A 27,990-nucleotide genomic window follows, 5' to 3' on the forward strand; every position below is an offset into this window, starting at 1 on the left:
TCGAGCGCTTCCACTGCATCGCCGAGTATTCACTTTGTATTCTAACGCAATCGAATATGGAGCTCACACGACAGTATGAGAGTTCCGATCAAGAAGATGATGACGATTTCCCATGTTCATTTACGACAGCTGTTGGTGGGAACGATTTGGAAACGGCCCTTTCAGGACACCCAAAACTTAAAAAGTTTCGCTCCTGAGAGAACAGCGCTGGATATGTACGAAGTATGTCACCCCCATTGTAGACAGCTTTCAATTTTCTGTAAAACTGACTTCAGGGGACGTCATGCTCAAGAAAAATCGAATGTCTGATATTTTATAACTGACAGCGGAAGGAAGGTATATAGTTCTTCCTGACGAACCTTCACTGCCATGTTAAATATTTCCGCGGTTTGACAGGCAGAAATAATTTTTAGTACGCGTTCGAGAAACCGGTTTAGCACTCATCGCGATGCAGAATGGGATCGTCCTAGGGTACGATTCTGTACATTTACTTTGAAAGGTACCTGGGGTACATTTCTGTAGTACCTGTGCCGACAACGACCCCTTCAGCCTTACTAGTACACGACCACTGGTTTGTGTGATTCAGACAAAGACAGCTAAAATAGCTATTTGACAAGAGTCACTAATGACAAACACAGAATAATATGCATGTGCGTTGTTGCATCGATAAGCTTCCGTTCCCCAAACAAGCTGGGTTATCACCACACCACTGTGTTTCCTGTCTTCAATTTCTTTTGTCTGTCCCTGGTTAAGTCGTGAATAGAAACACTGTCGTTAAAGGAGAATACGAACGAAAACAAAACTTGCGTAAGTGGACAAAATGGAAAACAATGAAAGCAACAAGTACTTCATGATTTGCCGTTGTATTCGGCAATGTTTCGGGTAGACTGCATCATTTAGGGCTCCAAACCGAAAAGAACGTTATAGCGAAACATTTTCAAGCTCATGTGAAATCACTTACTGATTTTGATAATATATATCTCATGTGTTCCAGTCGAACTGCCCCAGCTACAAAATGCCCCAGCAAATTTGGTCATTCATTCTAATTTGGTCAAATTTATTTATAATGATTAAATATATGCCGTAAATGCACAGTAGTTTTTGTCAACTTTGTTATTATGTTCTTCATATAAAAGTTATTAGGAAGTAATATTTCAGACAAATGACTATGTATATACTTTCATAAGAAGAACATAATATCAAAGTTGACAAACCTATGCATATATGGCCTATATTTAATCATTTTAAATAACTTGGAGCATTTTGACTACCCCACTGAGGCAATTTGACCAAAACTCTGGGGCAATTTGACCAAATTTGCTGGTGCATTTTGTAGCAGGGACAATTCGACTGACTTGATTTAATTTATGTTAAAAATACCACTGACAGTAAGTTGTAACAGGGAATGATGGAGTATAAATGAATCTCGTGGGTACTTCTTCCTTCTTCAGCCTAGCTTGGGGATTTTCGTACCCCATGTGTGCATGTCTCGGAATGATCGGAGCATTTCTCCTGCCTAAATCTGTCTCTTTACTTAGAAAACGGAAGAAATGGTGGATCTTTCCATTGTTCGATGATTCCGTGCATCCCCAGGCAACGGAATACACCATCGTACCATTTACAAAAAGGACAGACACAACAGGATTTGTATTACTGTAGCGCTTGTTCTATGGCAATATGGCGGACTCTAGTCACATATGACGTCACAAGCGGAATGGTCACGTGAGTTCCAGCGGAATATGCATAATGGCCGAAGCTCAGATAACAGAAACTGTTTTCGCGATTACAGCATAATAAACCATATTTTTGAAATAGAAATTGGGGTACATGTTTCTGATGACTTTTTCTTTCACCCAGCAAATTATTGCAATTGTCTAGTATTCTCCTTTAAGTAATACCCCTTCAAATTGAATTTAAACATCCCACTATTTTATAAGGATATCTTGACTATCTGGAAATTCCATTTTTACAAAGATGTTGAGATTTTTAATCAAATTATTTGGAAAATAAAAAGGTGCTTACAAATAGAAAAAGCTTATATGACTCAGATTGGAAAGAAGCAGGTATTATTTATGTTTGGCAATTACTTAAAATATAAATGTCCTGCAAAGACAAACATTAGCTAGGATGTATGGATTAGAAATTTCCCAAAGAAACTACAGATTGTACATGTGCCAAAAAAAGAGCAATTGGTCCAAATGATTATTATAAATATATGACTTGTTCTTTCCAAGTGATGTTTGCCCAGGTATAAACGGTGTAAAAGTTGCTGATATTCCTGATAATGCCAAGTCCCGGTACAGCTTAATGCATAATATTTGTTCTGTGACAGAAGAGGATACTTATAAATGGAAAACTGTACAAGATTCAGAATAAGAAAATACAGATACAAACAATTACAGTTTAAAATTCTTCACTCAATTGTGCCTTGCAATATATATATGAACAAGTTAAATGTTAAAGATAGTAAACTGTGTGAACACTGTGGCAATGTTAAAGATAGTAAACTGTGTGAACACTGTGGCAATGTTAAAGATAGTAAACTGTGTGAACACTGTGGCAATGTTAAAGATAGTAAACTGTGTGAACACTGTGGCAATGCTGACACTATCAGACATTATATGTTCTATTGCTCTCATGTTTTGTCATTCTGGCTTTCCTACTTTAAATGGGCAAAAGCAAATATTCAAGATAAAGTATATCCAAATTACAGAAATGTTGTATTATATGGCCTCTGAAGACTGTAAATTATTTAACTATGTATTGATGTTTGCTAAATTTATAGTGTCTCGCTGCAAAGTCAATGGAAGTGATTGTAATTTGGACACTTTCATAAAAGATCTAAAATTACATCATAAAATACTGAAACATACCAGAAAAAATGTAAGTGAGAAAGTGAAATCTTTATATGCTTAGTGTTTAACACTTATGACAAGTGTATATCTAACTTGTGACTAATCATTTTTTAACCCTAACACCCTGGTATGTCCATCCACGTGTCACTGTACAGGGGATGTAAAATCGTGGAATTGTATTGCTAATAAATGGTGCTAAAAACCCCAAAAACCCAAACAAACAACAATATCTCCCATACCTCAATTTAGACAATCGTATCACTTAGGTTGTTTGCACTCTGGTCATTCAGGGGCGATGGGGGTAGCCTAGTGGTTAAAGCGTTCGCTCGTCACGCCGAAGACCCGGGCTCGATGTTTGTTTTCACGGGTCGGTGGGGTGGGGTGGGGGTGGGGGTGTCACACTTTTGAGAAAGGGGGGAGCACACGTGATTTTCACCCGTTTTCGCGAGAGTTTCATTGTCAAATGGTCATTTCATAAACTTTCAGGACAAAAGGGGGTGCCTATCCCCCAACCCCCTCTGGATCTGCCTATGGTTTGTCTACAGTGTTTGGTTGTCTGTGTGGAGTATTCCGCTGTGATTCAAAGCGTTACTGATCAGAACACAGATCAGTTCACGCTTTACCGGCAATTACACTTCCTTGTTGATGACAGAGTCCTTCATGCAGTCATTGTATTTGCTAAGTGGATGTCGGACATGTTGTTTGCATGTCTGTTGGTCTGTTGCGGGGCTGTCTTGTGTCAGGGCAAGGGTAAGTCCTCATGACTTTCAGATGTTGATCCCTCTGTTGTAACTGAATATTCGTCACTTTTGTAAAGGTTTGGGATAATGGAAAAAAAATGTTTCATTATTTTAAGTGCAGACTTTCTACATTGAATTATCGATTATATTTTTGCTCCTGCATTTGCAGTGAAACCAAATGCTTTTAGCATCTTAAATCCTATAGGTTAGGCATGGATTAAAAATATGTGGTTTTGGGTCAAGTCTTTTTGTAAACGAGATGTTTTGATACTAAAATGAAAAACAGTGCGCGCGGTGGGCGAACTGTCTGAATGGACCAGGCTAGTGATCCAGCGAGCTTGACGTGACGGGATCGAGCCCACCTGTGACCGGGTGTAAAAACCTTGGAGTCAACTTTGTGTGCAGACTCTTTCAGTGTTGTCACACCCCCTAGTGTACAATACACAACCCTGTGCACTTAACAGAACCCACGAATCCGTTGGTATATGACCAGATGTTGGCCACATGAATACGTGCAAACACCTAGTTGCAGGTACAGCAACGTGCAGTAAACTTGGACAAAGTGCTGTGACTATGTGTACCAGTCCACCCAGCTGTGAATGGGTACTTCGTAGAGATGGGAAAGCCACACTGACTCAGTGCGCCTAGTGGATGCACGAGTGTATGCTCCCCAGGGAGTTGAGATTGATAATACGACGTGCCGTTGATATTGACATCCAGTGATCGAGGGAAAAACAAAGCGCCTTTGAGCAGCTGAATTGGATATCGGCGTTATACAAATGTTAGCATAATAATATACTATCCCCCCAACAAAAGAAACGCATAGGCAAGATATCTGTTTCGAAAATGTTGTATTTTCAAACATGTATAACCCGTCCACAAATAGACTTTTGTGCATGAATCATTGCATCAGTTTAGAAGAAGGAAATGTCTTTACAACCAAGTGGATAATTTTAGATAACGGAGGGGCTGAGCGCGGTGGTGACGACGTAGCACGATCCCGACGTCGGGTCTCCTGGCTCTCAGTCCAATCGCTCTCACCCTGTTCCGTACAGTTTGACCAGATATCCTCCGAAGTCTAGGCACCCTGGCTGCTGTGCTCTCACCCGTGGCAAATGTAGTACCCGGATGTACCGGGCTGCAGTGGTGACTCGAGGTCTGCCTGTACGGGGAGGGTAATTTGTTATACCTGTTTGGTTGTGACGAGCTGCAAGCCGTGCTCAGACTAACATTCAGACACCTGGCAAAAGAAAATTGGTAATCTCCAGCGTGCATTCTTTCAATGGCGATGTTCAGTGTCGCAGCGTTAAGACGTGGCGTAGTGATTTGACCTCAAAACTCCTTCAAACCGAACACCGATTTCCGAAAGTAATCTGGATTAATATAGGCAGACAGTGCATGCTCTTTGCTGCACAATTTCAACTGGAAGGTGATTTTTGTTGCGTTGTTGCGATGCGTTTTTAATCCTTGTAAGAAATCTCATCAAAATCAACATTTTCAGGTAAAGTGATTTTTTACTTGTGCAATTGTGTAAAATCATGTTATCAACACTTTTGTTGCATATTTTGACGATTTTTTTAACACAATAGGTAATTAATAGATTTTAAAATATACAAAACACATATGCGTTTCTTTTTGGGGATAGTGTTATAATAAAAATCAATAAAACACAAATCATTTCAATGATTTGTTGTTTTTGTTGATTTGGTTTTTTAAAAATAACAATGCAACTTGACCAAGAGACGATCTGGTGGCTGCACGAGGAAGCAGAACCGCTATTTCATTATCAAATACAACGTCTAAACAAGAAAAAGACAATTTCACTGCCCAAGGCCCCTTTGTATGAACCGTTCCATTGGTGAAAGTAAATATTAAACTCCACACAAGTGTCTATAGGAAATCAACCCACACGGACCAATATCTTCACTTCTCATCTAATCACCCACTACAAGTCAAGAGAGGTACAATCGCCACCCTAGCCAGAAGAGCACAGAACATCAGCTCCACAACCCAAGCCCTTGAAGTCGAGTTAGAACACCTTCGCCAAGTCTTCATGAACCTTAATCAGTACCCAGCCAAACTAGTCAACAGAACCATCAAGACCACCCTCAACCCAAAAGACAAACCACCACGTCTACAATCAGTCCCGTTTGTCATCGTCATACCATATGTCGATACAACCAGCCGCCATATCTGCAGACTACTAAAGAAGCAAGCCAACACAGATGTTGTGTTCCAGAGAGGCACATCGATTCAGCATATCCTACAAGCCAACGGTAAACCAGCTGCAAGCAACAAAGAAGACGCTTCAGGCGTTGTCGACATGCGAATGTGGTGACTCGTACATAGGGAAACGCCCCGGCCCCTAAACCTGCCAATCAAGGAACATCAGACATCCGATGTAAAGAAAAAAAGATTCCAAATCAGCCATTTCCGACCACACCCAAGCCCACCCGAACCATACCATCCTAGAAGCCAACCGGTCAGATTACAAGATAAGAAAACTCTTAGAGACAATCAACATCAAACGACTCAACCCGACAATCAACAGAGATCAAGGTTATTACATCCCAACGGCTTACGATCAACTAATCAAGCCTAATCAAGAATAACCCACCCTTTGTCTACTGGCTTCAATAATTTCTGTATGACAACAAGCCTCATTATGTCAACACACTGTACATCAACCTCTTCTATTATAATACCCGCCATGTATATATTTCTCCTTGTGCATATGTTGTGTATCATTTGCTTGATAACGGTGTTAGGATCTACACCGAAACGTCACATCCGCTGCAGTAAAGAAGTTGTCTATCCATAAAAAGTGTTCCTCTTCAAATACTGAGGTGAGGTGAAATTGGGTTTTACGTCGTGCTTGAGAATATTTCGCTCATATGACGACGTGCATGCGTGTGTATATGTATGTGCGGCTGCTTGTACTAGCCCAGACTTAAGCTGGTTTTATAGTGCTAGCCCACTCAGATACCATGCCGCAGTGAAGCATGAATACCTTACTCAGACACATTATACTGACTCCGAGCTGACCAGTCCTTGTTGTACCCATTAATGCCGAGCGCCAGGCAGGGACCAACAAGTACCATATTTTAACGTCTTTTTGGTATGACGCGGTCGGGAATCGAACCCGCGACCTTTCGCTCTCCGGGCGGACGCTCTTACCACTACATCACCGAGGCGGTCTCTTCAAATCCTAAATGTACCACTTATTTGTAACTGCTGCGCCATGGTTAATTAAAGCGTTTGACATTCACGATTTGTGTTATCTCACTTACATCATCATGGCTAAAGACGTTTCATAAAACGGGACCATGTATCTGTACTGATCATACTTCCTGAGCAGACACCGTTAAACCGTTTGTAAGGTCAAAACAAAACACGGAACAAAGGCTGCCATAGTCGGCGGTTTGTGTCCTGAAAGAGTTTGTAAACAATGCAAGTGGTGTCTCTCTGGACAAGTGCATTTGTTCTCTGTTTAGCTAGCAGTGGATAGATACCAGATAGAATGAGATAGCAATATGACTTAACCCTCCAACACATCGCATTTTGGGTTGTATACTCCCATTTGGGTTGAGAATTGCCTGTGTAATTAAAGGGCTTTGAACGTGATATTCTGCCTGGAAAATAAATCGCCATACAAATGGGCAAATAAGGATGAATACCAGAGTACCAGAAAGCTATACTCACCCGCCCTCTCACTCACTTTCAATATAACGTGGCTCAGGGAGTTTGGTAAATAGGAAGGTATTTCACAATGTGTTGTGAAGTTTGTTTTTCAAGTCTTTTTGAATGCTATATATTTTTTATCCGGGGCATGTCATGATTCACAATACACCGATGCATGGATAATTTTCTCAAATGATACGACACTAGATACATATGTACCTGTATCGATTGATATTTGGCTGTTGCTATGAAATGCAGTATATGGACCATTCACAACTTGAGGACACGTGTGCAACAGATACGACATGAGATGGGCCCAGTTCAGGACGGCCACGCGTGACGTCACGTGCTAAGGACAATCAACTTCGGCTACGTCATTCGCGTAATCGTTTTACAATCGCAACGCCAACCAGTAACGCACTGTATAGGAGTCGTGTAACTACCCAGACAATACGAAAGCGCTTACGCGCTCCCCATCTTCGTGCCCGACGAACTCCTGTTGGGCTGATTCTGACTCAGGAAAACCGTAATGTACGTTTACGCACGGTATATTTGCACATGCGCTGCAACCAGAGACAATGTTTCGCGATGAATCATGTTTCACTTCGCCGACGGAAGAGTGCAAGCGTGAGGTCGGAACGTCAAGTCCAGTCCTGCGTACAGGAAGTTGATCGATTTTGTGGGAGTAGCGTAATGGAGTGGGAAACTTTCAGCGGGAACGTTCTCTCACTTCTCGTAATTCGATGAAACCTAATTGCAACGGTATATCGTGACCAGGTACTTTTCCGGGAGCTGGTGCTGTTCATATCTGCTCCTGTTCCAACATGAGAATGTGACACCACACCACAGCGGTTCTGACACTTAATTTCAAGCAAAATGCGGGTAGAGTCGTTTTTTTTACGTTTTTCTAGGCCACAGGCCCACAGTACAAAACATTTCAATATTGTGATTACAAATGGAGTGATTCATACAATTTCAAAGCAAAATATATGTATTTAGACAATTCACATAAGTAAGTTGATGATTTAAAGACATAAGTCGAACAAATGTTTCAAATGAGGGGTTACTATAGTATTTATACTCAATATACTGCTTTCTTAAGTCGGTGAAGGCACAGCAGACAAGGATAAAATGGTACTTGTTTTCCACAAGCTGCATATTATATCGAAGGCAGTATCTACATAAACGGTATTCGATGTCTATGCCCAATCGTCTCCCCATTTCGATCATTAGCTGGTGGCAGCCACATCTGAATCTGGTTAACGCTTGCTTCAATGGCGGGGAACTGATTTGTGAGAGATAGGATTCCGCATGCAGAACTGTTGAATAAGCTGTCAACTTGGAGTTAGATGCTATTGAAGCCGGCCATCGTTGAATGTTGTAGTCAGACACTCTTTGTTTGAACTCAGACATGAAAATATCAATATGTCCAATATCTTGCATAACCCAAGCGTACCCGAATCCAAACTGGAATAAGATATGTTTGATTTTTGTGGTCCAAGAAGATCTGTTGACGTTGTCTAATCCATATAGCATAAGACAGGTTTGCTTCGGTAATCTGTCGTTATTCATGTTGATTATTTTGGCCCAATATTTAACACATTTAGTTACATAAGAAACATATAATAGAGGTCGTCCACTTTCACCGAGCACCGCATCATTGCAGGTTGTCAAAGGCAGATGTAGAATTCGTTTAATGAACTTTGTCTGTACCCTCTCAATTTATTCTACCACCTCATATCCCCAGAGCTCGGCGCCGTATGTAAGTATTGGAAGGACCATGCTGTCGAAAATCCTCATTGCAGTGGTGATCTGTAATCCGCCACACATATAGTGAAGTCTGTATATGTGTAGACATACTTTCTCCGCCTGCTGTGCTAACACCTGTCTCGATCTTGTCCACACTAGTTTGGATGTAATGAAGTCCGAGATACTTATAATACGAGACAGTTTCTATTTGGGATCCTCTGTAGTACCATTTTTCACATGAAAGTAAATATCCACCTTTACGGAATACAACGATTTTGGATTTCTGCATATTCAACGTCAATCCCCATTTTGTACAAAAATTACTGACACAATTGATTTGGTCCTGTAGTTTTCCGGCAGAGTCCGCGGCGTTAGCAACATCATCGGCGTAGAGCAGTGAACATACATTAGGGAATTCCTCTGATATAAATATTCCTTTACAGTTAGACGTTGACATCTCACTGACTAGTTCGTTGATGTATAAAATGAACAACAGTGGACTGACCATACAACCTTGGCGTGTACCAACACAGCACTGGAAAAAATCCGTAAGCCCTTTATCTGTACGGACACACGACTGAAGCTTAGAGTACATATTTCTTAAAACTTTCAAGATGTTCCCATGTATTCCATATTTGATAAGCCGATGCCACAGTAATGTATGATTTCAGTTGATTTAGACAAGTATTTCGCGATCATACCGTAGAGAGAGAACATGTTGTCAACTGTACTCTACCCTTTCCTAAAACCTGCCTGATTCTCATGAATGATGTTGTTTTCTGTGATCCACTGTTGAAGTCGCTGATTTAATATTTAGTGAAAATCTTTCCAATTACCGGCAGGAGCGAAATTCCTCTGTAATTATTTGGATCGGATAAAGAACCATTCTTGTGTAGTGGACAGATAATAGCTTTGCACCATGTCATTGGGAAATTGCCAGTTGCCAATATTTCATTAAAAAGGTATGTCAATCTAACTGAAATGTGATTGACAGAATGTTTCAATAACTCTGATGAAAGACCATCCCAGCCTGGAGCTTTTCGGCATTTAAGATTCCGTATAGTATCTGTGACTTCGTCGTTGAGTTGATAAGGAAATAGTTGGTTACAATCATTACAATGTCTGTCATGATCTGATAGGTCGTTTGTTATGTCATCAATAATGGTTGAATCCGTTGTTACAGAGTTTAGCAAGTGTTCGAAATAGGTAAACCACTCGGTGCCACTGATTTTGTTGGTAGACGAAGAAGTAGCTTTAATTGATTTAATAGCTTTCCACAATTCCTCAGGGTTGTCACGAATGTTATGGAACTTCTCTTTAATATGTAACTGATGAGAAGATTTCTTAAGTTTGCATGTTGATTTAAAGACACGTTTAATTTGTTGATATTTTCGAAAATCCATTGAAGCGTCTGTCAATCTGAACTTGTCGAGAGCCCGGTACTTGTCACGCTTCGCTTACTCACACTGCTTGTCCCACCTTGTCCCAAAATGCGGGTATGCACCTGATAAAGTGGCCACCCAGATCACCTGTCCCTAATCCCGTCGACCACGTATGGGATGCTTTTGGAAGAAGGTTTTATGTCTTGAGACCTCAACCCCGCAATGCTCAAGAGCTGGGCCCCATGTTGGTACAGCAAAGAGATAACTGTGTTAAGAGGGAGCATACGCGGTACTGAACAAGCCCCAATACACATGGCTAGTCGATGTGAAATCAAAAGGTTTCAGTTTAATGTACGCTCATTATGTCCATGAACCAGATTTATCCACTAGCAAAACACTTTGTTCTATATGGGTATGATTGGAACATAAAGTAACACATGTGAAGTTTCTTTTATTTGTCAGTATATCACCGTCTCATTCTACCAACCACCGCTGTTATTGTTCTCTATCCTGCCCAAACATCCAAAATAATGTATCATGTTTGCTAAAATATTAAAATGCAGCAGTAACCATTAGAACCGCGACAATGCAACAACGCGTGCGTTTGGTCGCATCTTGGGCTCCTTGGACGTTCAATACTTGGTGACATCACCCTTACAGCCGTCACTGCTCGACAGTATCTTGGATGGGATTGCTTTAGTCTTTGCTTATGGAAGTCTTCGCCATTCCTCCTGCAAAGCGCGTTGGCAAGTTCTTCAGGTTGTCCAAGTGTCTGAGGACGATGGTGACGTTTACGGTCGCGTCGATCAAGATAGTCCCATAGATGTTCCATCGGGTTCATATCAGGCGATTTGGAAGGTCAGGGGAGGACACTTACGTTTGCATTGGCGAGATAGGCACCTGTTACACGAGCTATGTGAGGTCGAGTGTTGTCGTCTTGAAACAGCTCCCTCTGGTGCTTAAAAAGTTGGAGGAGGTGAGGTCGCAGGATTTGGTCGGTGTGACGATTTGCTGTAAGATTGCCTTGAATCACCACTTGCTCTGATCTACCCGTGTAGGACACGGCTCGACTCACAATGACGCTTCCTCCACCAAATTTGTCCATCTGTCGAACGCAGTTCGGCGCAAAACGTTCGTCCTGACGTCGATCAATCATGAACCACACGCGTCGTCAGTTTCCCAGGTTCCATGCCTGTACCCTGTTGCACCATTGGGCACGTCGTTGTCGGTGTATAGTGTTAGAACAGGTCCAAGTTTTAGTCTTTAGTCGATATGCTCGAATTCCCACTTCTGATGGTTTGGTCGGAAATTCTTCGAAGACCATGCAGCTGTCCTGTAGTGTCCGTTGCTGTAGCAAATATGTGACATAGGTGAAACACCCGGAAAAAGCAGGAGTGGTCACTCTTGGTCTTCCACTTCTGGGACGAGCTTGATTCGAATTCAAGCGGGTATATAGATGGCTCATGTATTTCTAGGTATGCTTATGTACATTTTGAATGTTATAGTTATGTTAGCAAGTATGAATGCTGAAATGCTTTTATGTTCGTATGACGTCAGGATACTGATGAGTGTTAACGGTAGGAAATGCTGTTTTGCCGAGCGGTACTCATGCTGGTTTCACGTTTCATAATGGAGACATTATTGACTCAATTTAAATCGGATTCATTATTTATTCACTTGGAAATGACACAGAACAGACTGGAGTGATTGTTTAAAAAGACGATCAGTCTTGTACTTAATATGCTGAAATCGGTTTGTAGAAACTTCTCGGATACAAATTATCAATGAACGAGACAACTGGTGGGAGGCTCAAAGACGATGTAAAGACAACGGAGGCAAGTTGTACACACCAGGCTCAGATGACATACCAGAAAAGCTTGTGGAGAATCTACAGTCCGACACCTACTACTGGATAGGTGCTATGAGCTACAGGGCCTGGCTATGGACAGGTAAAATGAGAACACTGTTTATATCTCCTGGCCACATTTTACACTGTGAGAAAAAAAGTTCACAGTAATTCACGTTCCTGGTCATTTGCTTTCTTACTCTACTTCTAAACATTATCATTTCACAAGAAATACAACATGTTGAAATCATGTGTCTTATCAATACGCCTAGAGAAGCTGGAGTAAAGCTTTACCTTCAATTGTCCAAATACAGTAGATTCAAGTCCCCTGTTCACCTATGCTGGTTTCCTTCCTCTGGGGAGTGTGACAGTAGAACCAAAGGGAACATATCTTGATAACTCGGTATGGAAGTGCCATCTTCACTGCAGTCCAGCATATTCAGTCGGCATGAAGGTGAGTTGTATATAACCTACCTTGAAACAGGTGCAGCAAAGGGCATGGCACTTACAGGTACATTCATATACAACAGACTGGAATGTTGATAAAACCAAAGTCAATTAATTTCCTTGAAACACCATCGTCTAAGAAACCTGACATTCTCATTGTATGATCCAAGTCCCATATGGTGGTTAAAACGTTCGCACGTCACTCCGAGACCCGGGTTTGATGTGTGAAGGCCATTTCCGGTGTTCTCTGTCGTAGTATTGCTGGAATAGTGCTCAAAGTAGCGTTAAACCAAACTCGTTCATTCACATCCGACATTTGCCCTCATTATGATGTCTTATTTGTTTGGGGTTTCACCAAAGTGGTGAACGTATAAGACATTCATCTTCATGAAGCTGACACTATGGTTTGCCCAAACGCACTCATTTAATGGATACACCTCCACATTCCACAAGTTATATGATTGTGAAACATGCTTTAAAACTGTCAAGGACTCAAAGGCAACGGTAACCCAGTTCCTCAGAAGATTTGGTAATTTCTGAAGGTCTGAGCTTCACTCTCAAAATGCAATATGTTGACAAAAAAATGATTCTTTGTCTACTGTATTTTGTTGAGAGACATGGCGAATGAACTGCCCGAAACTCCATTTCTTACAATATATTTAAGATAAAGTTTGGTTTTTGTATTGATGTCACGTAACTGTATTGAGAACCCTCATGTTACCATATGGTATCTTATCTAGTATCTTTATGTGCATACACAGGAAACAACGTGCTATTGTCTGGAAGAAGGATATAACACTACAACGTCGAGAACACCAGAGGACACGTGTCCAGGAAACCTGGAGGAATGTGTGGCAACACCCATGGGGTCAGTATACAAGCTAGGTACGACAATGTTAATTTCATCCTTGCATTCCATGAAATAATGCTTTAACACGTTTACTGGTCTCTCGACGCCAGACAGGAACAATGTATTCTGGTAACCATTATTCAGTCTTCTTACCAGATAACTACATTAAACACAGATTTTAGATTTGGTTTGAAGTGAGGCTTCTAAATTTTTTGTAAGAAAGAGAAAACATTCCGACAAGCATATCTATATTCTGCATTTCTAAAATGAACCAAAACGATAAATACCGAATGTAGTTAATAATGGCTTTATGTTGTTTCTAATTCAAATTCTAATGATAATTTATATATCCTGTCATTATTGATGGCCCTAGCATCTCCGGACACCAAGTACTATATTTTGTTCAGTGGCGGGTTTCCTCTGTTGAATCTGGTCTGCCTGGGTGGAAATCACCTGTAATGTAGGTAGTGGGTCGATTAAAAAATATGATAGCTTCAGCTAGTAAATCCTCTAAGCCACATTTCTCTCATACGGTAGTCGTAGAGCCGTGTTCGCGTTATGACACGATCAAAAGGACTGTTTGGCAACCTTCATTCCTAAAACACTTCAGTCAAAATGTTTTGAGTGACACCTATATTTTGATTAGTGTTGAAACCCTTATTCTTTCCATTCATGCCATTATAACGATTTCATGGCAAACAGTCTTCATTCAAAATGGGAGTGTGGATTATTCAAGTCCACCTTTTGTTTGAATTGATATTTTGACATTTATTCTAGCAAACATGACATTTCAACAAAACTGAGGGTGCTAACTGTGCTTACGTGAATCCCGCTGATACGCACCTCTCCATCCACACAAGATATTGCACAAACGTATCGAGGTGTTATATCTGCTCTGTGAGGAGTAAGTTGCATCAATTATCATTCACGATAAGAATATTCTCCTTTGATATTTGTAGTGTTAGAAATCAAGTTTCACAATCTGTTTCTTATGTATATAGATAATGTTCAATCAATCCTTATTTTCTTTGTAGTGGAGGCCATTGGCCCAAGCTACATTTCAGGATTTCAGAGCGGCACATATGTGATATATATAGTTCAAAAAGACAATATCTGATATTATATGAAGCAATTGGCATGAGCATATTTAACTTTTTGAATAGTGGGATTTTGAATAGAATTTATATGGTAAATCTCAGATTTTGATAACATTTACATACCAAAATAAAATGAAATTAATTTTCAATAAAGTTATCTTTACATACAAAGCAACATCTGAATTTAGCGAGAGCCGATCGGAATTACGAAACTGATAAATATTTTATGCAAAATTCAACATTAAATGAGATTTTGAAACAAGAATATAGTGAAAATTTAGGACTATTTACACGCGATGTGTGCCATTCATGTTCATAACTTGCTCTTAGTCTAAACACAAATTCTGCTATGAAATTATCAACATTACATACATGTTGCTGCTGTTCCCACATAAACCAACCAAATCAAAGAGTAAAGAATATTCTTAATTTTTATGTCCCGTTTGTTTTACCATTTACAGAGTCTACAACTAACATATTATAACATTTCTTTACAAATCTAGAATAGATAATGTTATGGAGGTTAGCATACAATGGTGCCTTTTAGGATATATTCGCCCTTCATGTGAACAAAAATGTTAACGGATAGTAGTGAATGAGCATAGGTTGCCAGCCATGTGAATTTGTTTCTTCTATTTCATTAATATACCTGCAAATCAAGATCTGAATTATCGCTATACCATATACGCATATTATGGCTCGAAAATCCTTACTTGATTCATAATCTTACGACACATTCATTTATCTTGTGCATAGAAATCCGTACAAAGAGAATTATAATCCAAGGATCAGCAAATATATATCACCCGTATCGGTGTCCTAACGGTTAATGATAAACTTCAATACAGTCACATAAGAAATAATTTTATTTATATTCACACAAAGTATTTGAGGCAATTAGAATATGCTTGATATATTTAACTCCTGAAAGGAGGAAGTTTTGCCTTTTTGTAAAGGAGGAAGTTTTATATTTTTATATTTGTATGCAGTATACATCTTCAAATGTTCAAGAACATTTTGTTAAAAAAAAAATAAAAGGCACAGTTACTGAAACTTTCCGAAGCTTGCAGAGAAAAACAACGTGTGAAAGCACGGACTTCCCCAAAGATAGTATCTGTAAAGACAGGGCTTCTAGGTATGATTCTTCACCAGCATTGTGCTCCTCTCTCTGTATAGCATGAGGATATGCTTACTGATCCTCATATGCTGCACATTTACTCTCAGTCAGTTTGAACTGAGCTTGACGAATGTCATTGTGCATTGTTTCCTACGACTATTGTCTGTATCAATACCTCCCTGAGGATAGAAGGATAGTGCGTCATAACTGTACAGTATTGTCACACGTGCATATCCTGAATGGTCAGATGAAACATCCCAAAGTTTCGAGGGTGAGCAAAATACAATATAAAAACATGCATTGTTCGTGACGTCATACGTTCATCATATTTGGTCATCCGACCTGAGGTATCTTTGCAGGAATGGGAGATTTCATGCGTTTTTTTTTCTTCAGTTTCTCTCTTGACACCTCATTGAGCAAAACATAGAATACGCTACTCGAAAGTTGGAATTACAGAGCATATTTTCTCTCGTGAACAAACGCTGACACTCCCTTCAATCCTTATTTCCTCGAGGGGCGGAGGGGTAACCTCGCGGTTAAAGCGTTCGCTCGTCACGCCGAAGACCCGGGTCGATTCCCCACATGGGTAGCTTGTGTGAATATCATTTCTGGTGTCCCCCACTGTGATATTGCTGGAATATTGCTAAAAGCGGCATAAAACTATAAACACTCACTCCTCACTTTAATTCCACGGAGCTCGTAATAATTTTCTGTTCATATGTTTCTATGACTTTGACTCTAAAAGCTCGGAGACTGAGGGCAATCTATAATCCTGGTGAAAGCTGGGCTTGGCTATGCACTCCTTACAAAACAACCATTATCAATTCATTTTGCGTATAGTGCTTCATGTATATCTATTTGTAAGACTTGTATATCTCTCGGTGATGAATCAAATGACATGTAATGTACTTATAGTGAAACAAGGATACGCATAATCTCTGCAACAAAGCATATAGCACGTTGTGTATAGGAAATGATTGAGACCTCTGACTGTAAACATCGAACTCCAACGCCAGAGAATATTCAGTCTTATTCATTTGCAATAATATTCCACAGGACATATAGGAGTAAACTAGTGGTGAATATATATCTACGGTTTTACTGAAAATCAGTGATGACACCAGGTGTTCCCAAAGGTGAGCATGTAAGCCTTTGCTTGTTGTCTAAATGCCACAGTGCAGTACTTCTGTCACATGACACAACATCAAGGCCACTGTTTCTGCTTCCAAGGTGTACGGCGGAGTCAGAAATGATGTGGTTGTAGACAGCGTTGGAATGAACCATAAATGTACATGCAACAGTCTTGACCAGCAGTTTCAAGCACGCGCTTTATACGGTATTTCTTTCATTTTATAGGTGCAACAACTACATCTGTACATTGTGGACCTCAGAAGTCATCATGGTTTGATGCCCACGAAACATGCAATTTGGTTAAACTGAATGAGAGAAGATTTTTTGACTTCACGAGTACAAAAAAAATTAAATACTACTGGATCGGTTTACACAACATATCTGCACAGGCGATGGACAAGCCGGTAAAGGGCAATACTGGTACTGTTTATTCACATGTAGTAGGGACAATTTCACTATTGTTTTAGAGTTTAGGCTTGTTTGCCAATACTTTTCTTTACGAATAAAATATGTTTAAAACACAAATACGCCAATGGTGAATACATACTAATCCATAAGCTGATAATGTTTAAATATGAGGCACAGATAATGGATAAATAACGTGGTGTGTTAATACCCATGTAGAGCCGAAGAGCTAGTATATGGATAGCTAACGGCAGTCAGATGGCTATAACATAAACTCTGTCAAAAAAAGAAACGCAACCCCTGTCCTCAGATATAGAAAATTCGTTTTGAATGAAGTTATTGCTTCAAACTAAATGTTATTCGAATGTATTGAAATTATACACGTAATGTAATAGAGATTACCATCCAAACAACTGCATTTTGTACGCATAGGGTGTATTTTATTGTATTCCGTCACAACGCGTACGAAATGACCCTCATTAGGTGACTTCCGCACAAAAACACATACAAATCATGAAATGGCAGTTAATGTAGGGGTGTATCAAAGCCCATGTGCTTTCGTATTATATTCATTCATTTGTCGCATGAAAAGCTGTGTGAAAATGCCATCACGATTGAGTGCTGCCGACCGAAATATCGCCATTGAAATTGATGTTCAAGCCGGAGAAAGTTTTGGAACTGTTGCACGGCACCTAAATGTCTGGCTACAAAACAAACGATATCCGACTTTGGAGCCCGCTTTAAGCAACTTCAATTTGACCAACGATCGCCCGAGAAGTGGAAGGCCAAGAATCACGCCTTCAAGATCAAAGAACGTCCGGGTCCACCACCTGCGTAATCCGACGTGCCCTACCAACCGTGACTGCCACACAAATACCAGGTTTGAGGAGAGTGTCAGCTCAAACGATTAGGAACCGTCTGAAAGAAGCGGGGTTTGATGTGCCTGTAGACCAGTTGTTGGACCTGTACTACGCCCCCATCTCTCCGCCGACGACTCAGGTGGTGCAACAACAAGGGATATGGACTTTACAAAACTGGAGCGCATCTGGTTTTACCACGATGAATCCCGTTTTCTTTGCAACATCATCCACGACGGAAGAAAACGTGTGTATAGAGGAGACGTCATGAACGTTTTGCGCCCATCTGCGTCCGACAGAGGGACAGATTTGGCGGGAGAAAGCGTTATGGTTTGGGGATCCATCTCATACAACCAGAAATCAGACTTGAGTGATCGTTAGAGGAACCTGACTGGCTAACGATTACATCAACCACGTATTACAGCCTCACCTTCTCGATTATTGACCAACAGACACAGATTTTCAACCAATTAGCATCCGGCCTCATACTGCGCGTGCAACAATGAACTTTCTGCAGAGATTCAACGTCAATAATCTTGCCACTTAGCCCTCTAAAATCACCAGACCTCAACCCTATTGAACACCTGTGGGATACTCTCTGGGTCGACGCGTACGTCAACGTCAGCCGCCGCCACAGACGCTGCAACGCGGCGCTCGGCGTTGCACTGCAGGGAGGTGGAGAGCCATTTCCCAGGAAAGAATCCGGCGTCTTATCCGTTCTTGTCCAAGGAGATGCCGTGCAGTGATTACGAAACTCGTAGGTGCTCATACGAGATACTGAAAGACGCCCCCTGGTGACAAACTGGGTGTCTGTGTGAGATGACTTTTGAAATGACAATTTAAACATACCCATCTTAGTTATTATTCTGCCAAATTTCAGACTTCTGTCTTAAATAATAAAAATGCTGTGTCGTCTTAAAACTTCAGATCAAAATCTCTAAAATACAGGGTTGCGTTTCTTTTTGACCAGAGTTTAGTTTAATGCAGGAGATATATTTGACCAGAGAGCACTGAATTTATTGCAGGACGTAGATACAGTGCAACCATGTTGTTTCATACAATCAGCTTTGGACACGGCCTTGTTCTGATTTTCTGCACATGGAGGATTCTGTTGTTCGTTTTACCAATTAATTTGAATGTGTTTGTTGCCCATTCAGAAATTTCAAAATTGCAGGTGCGTCTGTCATATCATTGGTGATAACAAAGAATGGCGAGAATCCACCTAGCAAGCTATCATAGTTTGACTCCATATTATACAAACTGAGTGTCTTCTTCCCTCAATGGTTTTAAACTGCTCGTATAATAACCTCTATGTGCTTTTGTTGTTGCACTATTCTTTATATATAACCCATGATTTAGTCCTGCAGCAGATTGGTAATTGACCTCCATTTCTTTCTATAAATTGATAATGCTGACGTATTTGATTACTTTCGTTATAAAGAAAGCATTAGAGTAAGATACCATACATTTTCACCCAGCGCCACTAACTCAACTTAGCTTTTCCTGAAGAATGGGCTATGCTATATAACATGGTTGGATATCCTATTTCAAATGTTTTCTTAGGGGAGACGGCTTTGAAATGCAACGGGCGCCGCGGTGGCTTCCGTCTTCCGACACTAGGTGTGTCTACAGCGAAGAAGACAGGAGGGCGCTTATACTGGAGGCCATGTTCAAAGAGCGAGAGAAGTTCCTTTGTGAAGATGGGTATGGTTCTTTGAGTTCACTTCCCTCACTCATCCACCTGGCGCTGAAACCACTTTACGAATATATAGTCGCTTGTGTCTTCCAGAAACCAGTTGAACTAATCTGTACCATTTATTAAATCACCCAGCTGAAATACGTTCATCTTTAGACCTTTACCAGCTATTCTAACTTATGGCTGACTAATGTAAAACCAGATCGGAAAGAGTGAAGGGCGCATGTGTGACCAACTTATCTTAGGCATCCACAATTCCCTGCAGAGTCATCACGCCATAGCCTTTTCAAATTCTCATGATTAGATGCACGATTCACCCTGAGTTTATATACTCGGTTTGTCAGCACCGTTTCCATTGCTCTTTGGCTTTATGCTAACAAATTACAATGACATCGTTGGCTGATACGCATTTGTGTTTTCTGATTAATGAGTATTGAGCAGCGTAAACCGCATCTCCTCCCTTTACATATAAGGTTATACGGGCTGGGTTATGTAGGGATTTGAATATATTGGACTCCGAGATGTAATGTCCAGACATGGACATATAATAATAAATCAATTCTTTTTTTTTCCTAACAAATCAAACATTCAAATGCACTACAAACAAATGACATTATAGTGTGTTTATGAAGTACATGCGGTATTTTACATCAAGGTCAATTTTTACTCTCTAAATAATGTTCGTGACATCAAAGAAAAAATATAGTGAAGGTGGATTGTGAAATTTGGTAGGATCAAGGTCAATAGAAGAAGTGTATATTACTTTTCGTATGGAAGCACGCTTGTGGCATGGGACGCAATGTATTCCCTTCACAGGAAGTGATTTGAACTGATGATATTGACATGTTCTTACATTCTTCTAGCTGGAGACATAGGACTTACTGTTAAAAATTGTATGTAATTTGGCACATGGTATTTGGCACATGTGGTGATTTGGCACATGGTGATATTTGGAGTCAGTTATATGTTTTATTTCTCAAACACACATTTCAAGTTTGTGAAATAAAATATAAAACATATATCATTATATAAATGTTTTATTCCTATCTCAATATCTCATTAACGCTTCATAATGCAAGGACTAATTGATTCTCCAGTATTTCTATATGGTTGAGAAATTGCGATGTGTCTCAGCTCACTCTTCTCACTTTCGATTCTTTTATTTCCGTCAATTACTTCCGACTCGCTTCAATCAGCTGTCACTTGTGTTTGCGTATTATGTAAAATAGGGGACGGTGGGGTGGCGTAATTATTGTTTCGTCAAATGTTGGGGGTTCGATCCTACCCTTGAAGATCCAGGTTAGACTTGGTCTTCAGCAACTCATCGCTTGTAGTAAGAGGCGACTAGCGGGTCGGGTGGTCAGGCTCGCTGAGCTCAGTTCACTCTAATGTCATCATCGGTATGGTAACTACGTTGATCGATGCTCATGATGTTGATCACTGGATTGTCTTTTCCACACTCGATTATATGCAGCCGCCGCCATATAGCCCCGGAGTATTGCTGAGTTTGGCGTTCAACAGAAGCAAACGCCTTGCTTTTTCCTGCCAATGGTTAAAATACACGAATGTCAATTGTTGGCATCCCTCCGCCGTAATGCATATGTAGTGTCGCTAACATCAGCTTTCATAACAACTCCTTGATGGTATACACTGATTCGTTAACTATTAATCATTCATTGCTTGATGCTCCATCAGGAATACAATTACAACCCGTCAGGGAGATGGTGCTACAGCTTGACAACGCATCAACTTTACCGTATGTTGAGAACACCCATAGCGGGACCGAATGATACGATGAAACCTTCGTCTAAATCCGTGATAGGTGTGTATGTCAAACACAATCATGCATGAGTTCCAACGACATCAATAATATGATATATAATCAGAATTATTTACATTTTGAATATTCCCCTAATACGAACTGCTTTATAGAATAGCACTGAACCAAAATATGGAATTATATGCAGTTCTGGAAATAGATGTGTTTGAACACATTAAAATATTTCTTTTCAGCACTTTGACATCTAAGAACATACAAACGTCAGGATCTTCAAACTTTACCCTTCCTGCTGTTACATGTATCCTTTTTTAATGTAATCTTGGTAATAACTACCACAAATTTGATGATAGTACAATGTATAGTTGGTGTATACATGTTTTTACTTCCAGAAGGAGGCTTCATTGGACTAGGTGTAGGATGCGTGAAGCCGCGCTTGTTCTGAAACCAGTCAAGCATGGCAGTGTATTTCTTGTCAAGGTAAAGAAAAGACCGCTTTTATATCAGGATGAGTAGTTTTCATTTTAAAAGGTTACGAAATATTATCATACATTTCAGGCAATCCAAGCTACATACATCCTCAAATCTATCTTTGGTAGAATACACATATTGCTGAAGAGAAACGTATTTTCACAGCAAGAGTGATTTCATGTACTCTTCAGTGTTTCGAGGCAAAGAGGCCATGTTTGCGACAAACCACGGGAATCAACCGGTTTCGCTTCCAACTTGCAGATTCAGAAAATGCACCTACTGCCAGTTTAGCCTTCCCAACACCAACAGAAGGAAATGGAACATATGATGTCACTTCCACCTCCTCGCACAACGGAAGGAAGGAACGACAACCGTAGTCAGGACCAGTCCTCACAGTAGACAACATCTACATCAACACCTCATTGATTAATACTGAGGGGATGAACGAAACGACACATTTCAAGACACCGACTTACAATAACTTATCAAGACCTTGTTCCACAGAGCAAACCTAAGCGCTGGGTTGATCATTGTATCGTACGTTTAAATTACAGACCCCATCAATGGAGATACCACCTCTTCTATGGAAACATCCCCTAATGTAACAGTAGACACAGCTATTTATATATGGGTCGGTGAAGGGTTGCACAGTGAATTAAAGCGTTCGCTCATTAAGGCAAAGGTCAGGGGTATAATGTGTTTCAGTTCTGGTGTTTCCTCACTAATGATATTGCTGGAATGTTGCTAAAAACGGCGTAAAGAACCAGACTCTTGATAATATGTGCACAATGTTTTCCTTACAAATTGAAAGGAAATTACAATGTGAAAGCAGATTGTAACTGAGCGATAACCGTTAATACCATATATTCATAAGAACTGCGCTTGAGTCCAGAATTAAATTGTGACGTGTTCTGTGTAAATATCGAGAACCAGATTCCGCAAGTGAACCCTGAACCGTCAAATGGTTTGAACAGGATATCAAATAACGGTTTCGATAGAGGATATTATTCAGCTATGATGATTGAGAACAAAGTAACGTCCTCCTCCATCCCCACTGGAGCCTAGGTTGCATTAATAGATGAGGGCACCTATATCTATACACAGCAAACTAGTAGGCTGAAAGCCGCATACTCGGCTGTCGGACGTGTCCGAACATTTGCTTCACACATTTGTACTCTTTACTAAGAATTCATCCCTAAATAATTGGTGTAAAATGTATCGCCGTTGGTAGAACATATTGAGTGTTTCTGTTTCTTTACTGATATACGTATGTATATGTTTCACCTGTAAAAGGTACCTTGTTATACTGTACGATCTATAATTGATAGAATATAGTTATATTTGTACAGATTCCTTTTTACATTCAGAAATCTATGAGAAAAACATTTCGGTTATATAATCATGTTTTTATATCGAAATATATGTTTCATGTTTGAATTTGATATTTATCGCCAAAACAATGTTGAGGTTGAGGGTTCGAAATGAATGATCAGCTTACTTGCACAGTTCACACCTTATAGACTTAACAAGATGTACGCCGTTACCTTTTTCTTGCATGACAGCTTAAGCTGCAATGCTACATATATATGAATAAAGTCATCACAAAACTGTTACACGTGGTCAAACAATGTTTCCATCAACACGCAATAATTGTTTTCTACAGTTCTCGGTGTACAGAAGTCTTCATAGACAATGTATGGCTGTCTTGAAACGTTTTCCTTTACAACTAGTCATTTTCGGTAGCACGCCAGGATTCATTTCATTTCTATATGCATAAAACACTGATATCGATAAATCTGAACTTCCAATCTATAGTTAACACTATATTCTAAAGATTGTCATTCAACGCTTACCGAAAATATTTATGTAGAAGCGGGGTTGAAAGCATTTCAGGACTAACTAAGAGGGTTGCAAAGGTACTATTTAGACACCTGGAATGTATTTCCAAATTAAGGAAGCATCAGTAGCCACGAGTGATCCCCGATGCAATTCCTTATATGTACCATATGTTCCTTAGTTAGTTCAGATGAAAATCACTTTCATAAATAGTGATTGATATGGATTTATGATGTGGTACAATGAGATATTGTTTAAATTATGGAAATGGTTTTCTCAGTTTTATTACTGAAAAGCAGTAACGAGAGATATTATTAAGTCATCATAACATAGTTTTAGAGAGACATCCGATGGGAACTCAACAAAAGGAGGAATTGTGTTTCTTTCTCCAACATAGTAAAGGTCCACGATGGCAGAATTACATCAGGCAATTTAATCCACTACCCTAAACAAACTTTTTTGTTACATTTTTCAAGCGAAGATCAATCAATAATTCAGACCGAGATTGTTTGTAACACTTTATCATTATTTAGAAATACATACAAAACGATTATATTTTTCTTATATTCTGAGAGAGGACTCGAACTGATAATATTTGAAGAGATGAAGGTTGGCCCGCATCCAGCTTGGCAGTCAGTGAACTTCTGTGGAGCCTATTCTGACGAAGAAGGTTTAAGAATAACATGATATTCTTCGAAAAGAATACTCTGGGAGAACTATGGAAGAACTGTAACTTTCCTGTCAAATTATGATTATTGTCATGTACATACTGTAGTATATTTCTTATCACATTAAAAACATACTTATCTCCCTTTGATCTGCATTCGCTTAGTGTGTTAGAGTTTTAGGCGAATTAACTTCTTGCGAGTATACTCTCCATTCGCTGGTAACAAACGCATTACATAAAGTCACTATTTGAAAATAGCGCAGAATTCAAGAATTCCTCCCAAACCATCTGTATGACATCTGTTGATATTGCATTGTACACAGTGCAGCGTCGGCCCATAAACGCTTACTTTTTGAGGGTAAAGTCATGTGAATGGTAAAGCCCAGCTGGTAGGAGAGGACGATGCTTTCCGCACCCTGATGAACACCTGATCTCGTCACTGATTTTCGGAGGTCAGTTCATATAATGTCGTCAGCTATTTTTGCCCTTTACACCAAATGGAATCGGTATTTGAAAACAATCAAGACTGGGTAATTTGTGCTCTGACTTTGTATGTTTACAAACATTGCACATCGTTGTATGTATATATGGAATATATTTACAAGAAACACGGATTATTTCCATGCATTGATGAGGTGTCTCTTTTACATTCCCTGAATACACTTAAGTATCAATTGATAACACATACCCACCTGGCCCATTTATAACCTCTGGCAATTGTTCGTCTTTACATCATTATGGTGTGGTATAAAACGCAATATACCAACTTTGTGTCGACCAATTCCATTTTAGCTTCTTAATACCCAACGCGAAGAGAAGTGGGTGAGATTTAATGTTGCAACAAAGATGGCGAGAGAAGCGCCCTACAATTTCTTTGTCACCGACAAGGCTTTGCGTTTCGTCATATTACAGTCCTGAATTATTTCGGTGCAATATTGTTTTAAATGGAATTCGTAGTGATTGGTTACAATAACGTCCTAGAAGAGCATGGATCACAATCAATACGACGCACTTAAACCACAGGGAGACAACTCTGGTATCACGTAACACCCATCCAAACATTAATGCAGTGTTTCAGACACCTGGGCGAACCCAAGCCTTATGATGCAGATCATGTGTCAAAACGAGTCATCGATCAGCGGATCCTGGTGGGATATAACTCTCATGTAGAACGAACTGGAGTACGTCTTAAACCACCATACTTTTCTCACACTACTACAGTCAGCCCAAAGAACAGAAGTATGTCTAACACTGATCATGACTGAGATAAGGCGTGCCTCGATGTTACAGCCGTGATGCGCAACTGGTAGTTTGGCGGCGATACTGATTGTCCTGTCACGGGACACATTACGTTCACCAATGTGCTGTTATTGCTGATCAACACCTCCCTAGCAGAGACTGAATATGCCTACAGATGATAACCGTAAAACAAAGCACACTCACTCACTCACTCACAATTTAATTGATACAAGGATGAAACTTGGTGCATAACCACATGTACTGATTATCTTGTCACACACGACACGTATTACGTTCACCAGTGTGCTGTTATCGCTGTTCACCGCCTCCCAAGCAGGAGACTGAATATGCCTACAGATGATTACCAGGAGAACATTGGTGGCGTTATAGAGATGTTCGACGTACCGATTTGTTGTCTTATTTCCCAGAACCACCCAGACAGATCACGTGTAATCACGCTTCCGGCACTTAAACGGTAGACCCTGTGGAACTGCAGGTCAGGGAAAACCATGCATGTATGGTGTTTCCCCCATCGCGCATACATTGTCGTCGATGTAATCGTCAGAATACAGGAACTAAGTTACCAATCGTCTGTGTCTAAATCCACCTCATGGAGACGGTTGTTGATTGGTTGGTCTGATATCCTCCTCAAACCAGGCACATGCCATACAGTTTCGGTGGCACCAGCATGTCCATAGTGTACATGAAACCCGGATGTAGCCCGAACTTGTATAGATTTTGGTTACACTTGTTGAACTGTTGCGAGTAATCCGATGCACCTTAAACGGGGTAAAGTGCTTTGGTGTACGGTGAAATAACGGGTAACTGCTGGATTGGGGTTTCCGTCTCAAAGAAGTCATATTCGAAGTTGCGATATTGTAGCATTCAGTCTCGACATTTTACCATTTCCACTTAATCGACAAAGGTAGAACTAAATGTTGATTGACGTTACACCTGCTTTCATTTCATGTTTTTAAATGATCGTCACAACTTGCAGGTGTATTCTTTTTGTAATGTCCTTTCTATGACGTGTTCATGTAGTCTTGCCTGATAAAGCTACAAGACATATAACGGTTGCGGTTTGTGCATTAAACCAGTTAACATGGTACGTAATATCGTTTAAAAATATGGCATTTGTATTACATGTTTCATGAATAAACAAAGTCACCATTCTAATCATCGCCTGTGTTTTCTGAAGGGTGTTTTCGTGTCCATGTCTACATTGTTAGAAAACATTCAGCTCTGACTGACGTCATTCGTGATGGCACAGATAGGTTTTCATTCGAGTTGTAAAGCTGCGTTATCATCATCTAACATTTTCCTGTGTTTCCTGGTTTATCTTTTTTATATCTGTTCCTGGTCAAGTCACTCCGTGTTGGAGTCTTGGAAAAGAAACAGCTTACATTAAGCCACCTATACCGAGTCTTCCATTAAAACATTTGACAGACGGACATTAATTAATAAATTTACATCCGATGAACGCTTCCATGCACCCGACCAGTTTTATCAAACATGTAGTACATGTATATAGATCAGAATTTTGAGATCACTTTTTGTCAAAGGCCTCTGCTTAAAGTTCTATTTCCATAGATAAAGAGCCTTTATCAGGCCCCGATCTCTTCCACTGAGTGGCATATACCACTCAACCAACTTCCTGCGGTCACTATGACCACGAGCCAACACTTTCCTGGTCACGTGACCCTATTAGTAACGATAGTACAAAATCAATATAAGGCTTCCCTCAGGCACTGTCACGGTTATGTTGATATCGGGTAACTTGTATACAATATGGAGCTTTCGAAGTCGTTATCATTGGTGCACCTAACCTTCATCTCACTTTAATGTTTCATTATTAATATCCAGGTGTTATATTATTGGAATTAAAATCACAGCATTACATTTCATAGGATGGTGTGCAACGACCTCGCTCCGAACAACTGGTGGTGGAGGGTGATAAGCAGGAGAGGAACTGGTGGACGGCGACAATGAAGAAAGAAACTGGTGGCCTTGCAGCGGTGGGGTGGGAAGAGGCTCTGAAATACTTTGGTTGGGACTATACCCCTGATAAAATCCAGAAACTACCACCGCCGATGAGGTCGGATAAACAATACGAGATGATGCAGAAACCCGGCTCCGGGCCGAGATGA

At 40.2% G+C, this 27,990-nt stretch overlaps 1 protein-coding gene across 1 annotated transcript; it reads left to right on the plus strand.

Annotated features, from left to right (window-relative positions):
- Nucleotides 1-56: 56 nt before the first annotated feature.
- Nucleotides 57-27,990, plus strand: LOC124286173. The gene is made up of 5 exons (XM_046722522.1): nt 57-135; nt 3,342-3,605; nt 12,168-12,356; nt 12,568-12,707; nt 27,751-27,990. The coding sequence occupies exons 1-5, from the start codon at nt 57-59 to the stop codon at nt 27,988-27,990; spliced, it is 912 nt and encodes a 303-aa protein (XP_046578478.1).

Source organism: Haliotis rubra, unplaced genomic scaffold, assembly GCF_003918875.1.
Source record: "Haliotis rubra isolate DU_JTF1 unplaced genomic scaffold, ASM391887v1 Scf377, whole genome shotgun sequence".
Lineage (NCBI taxonomy): Eukaryota > Metazoa > Mollusca > Gastropoda > Lepetellida > Haliotidae > Haliotis > Haliotis rubra.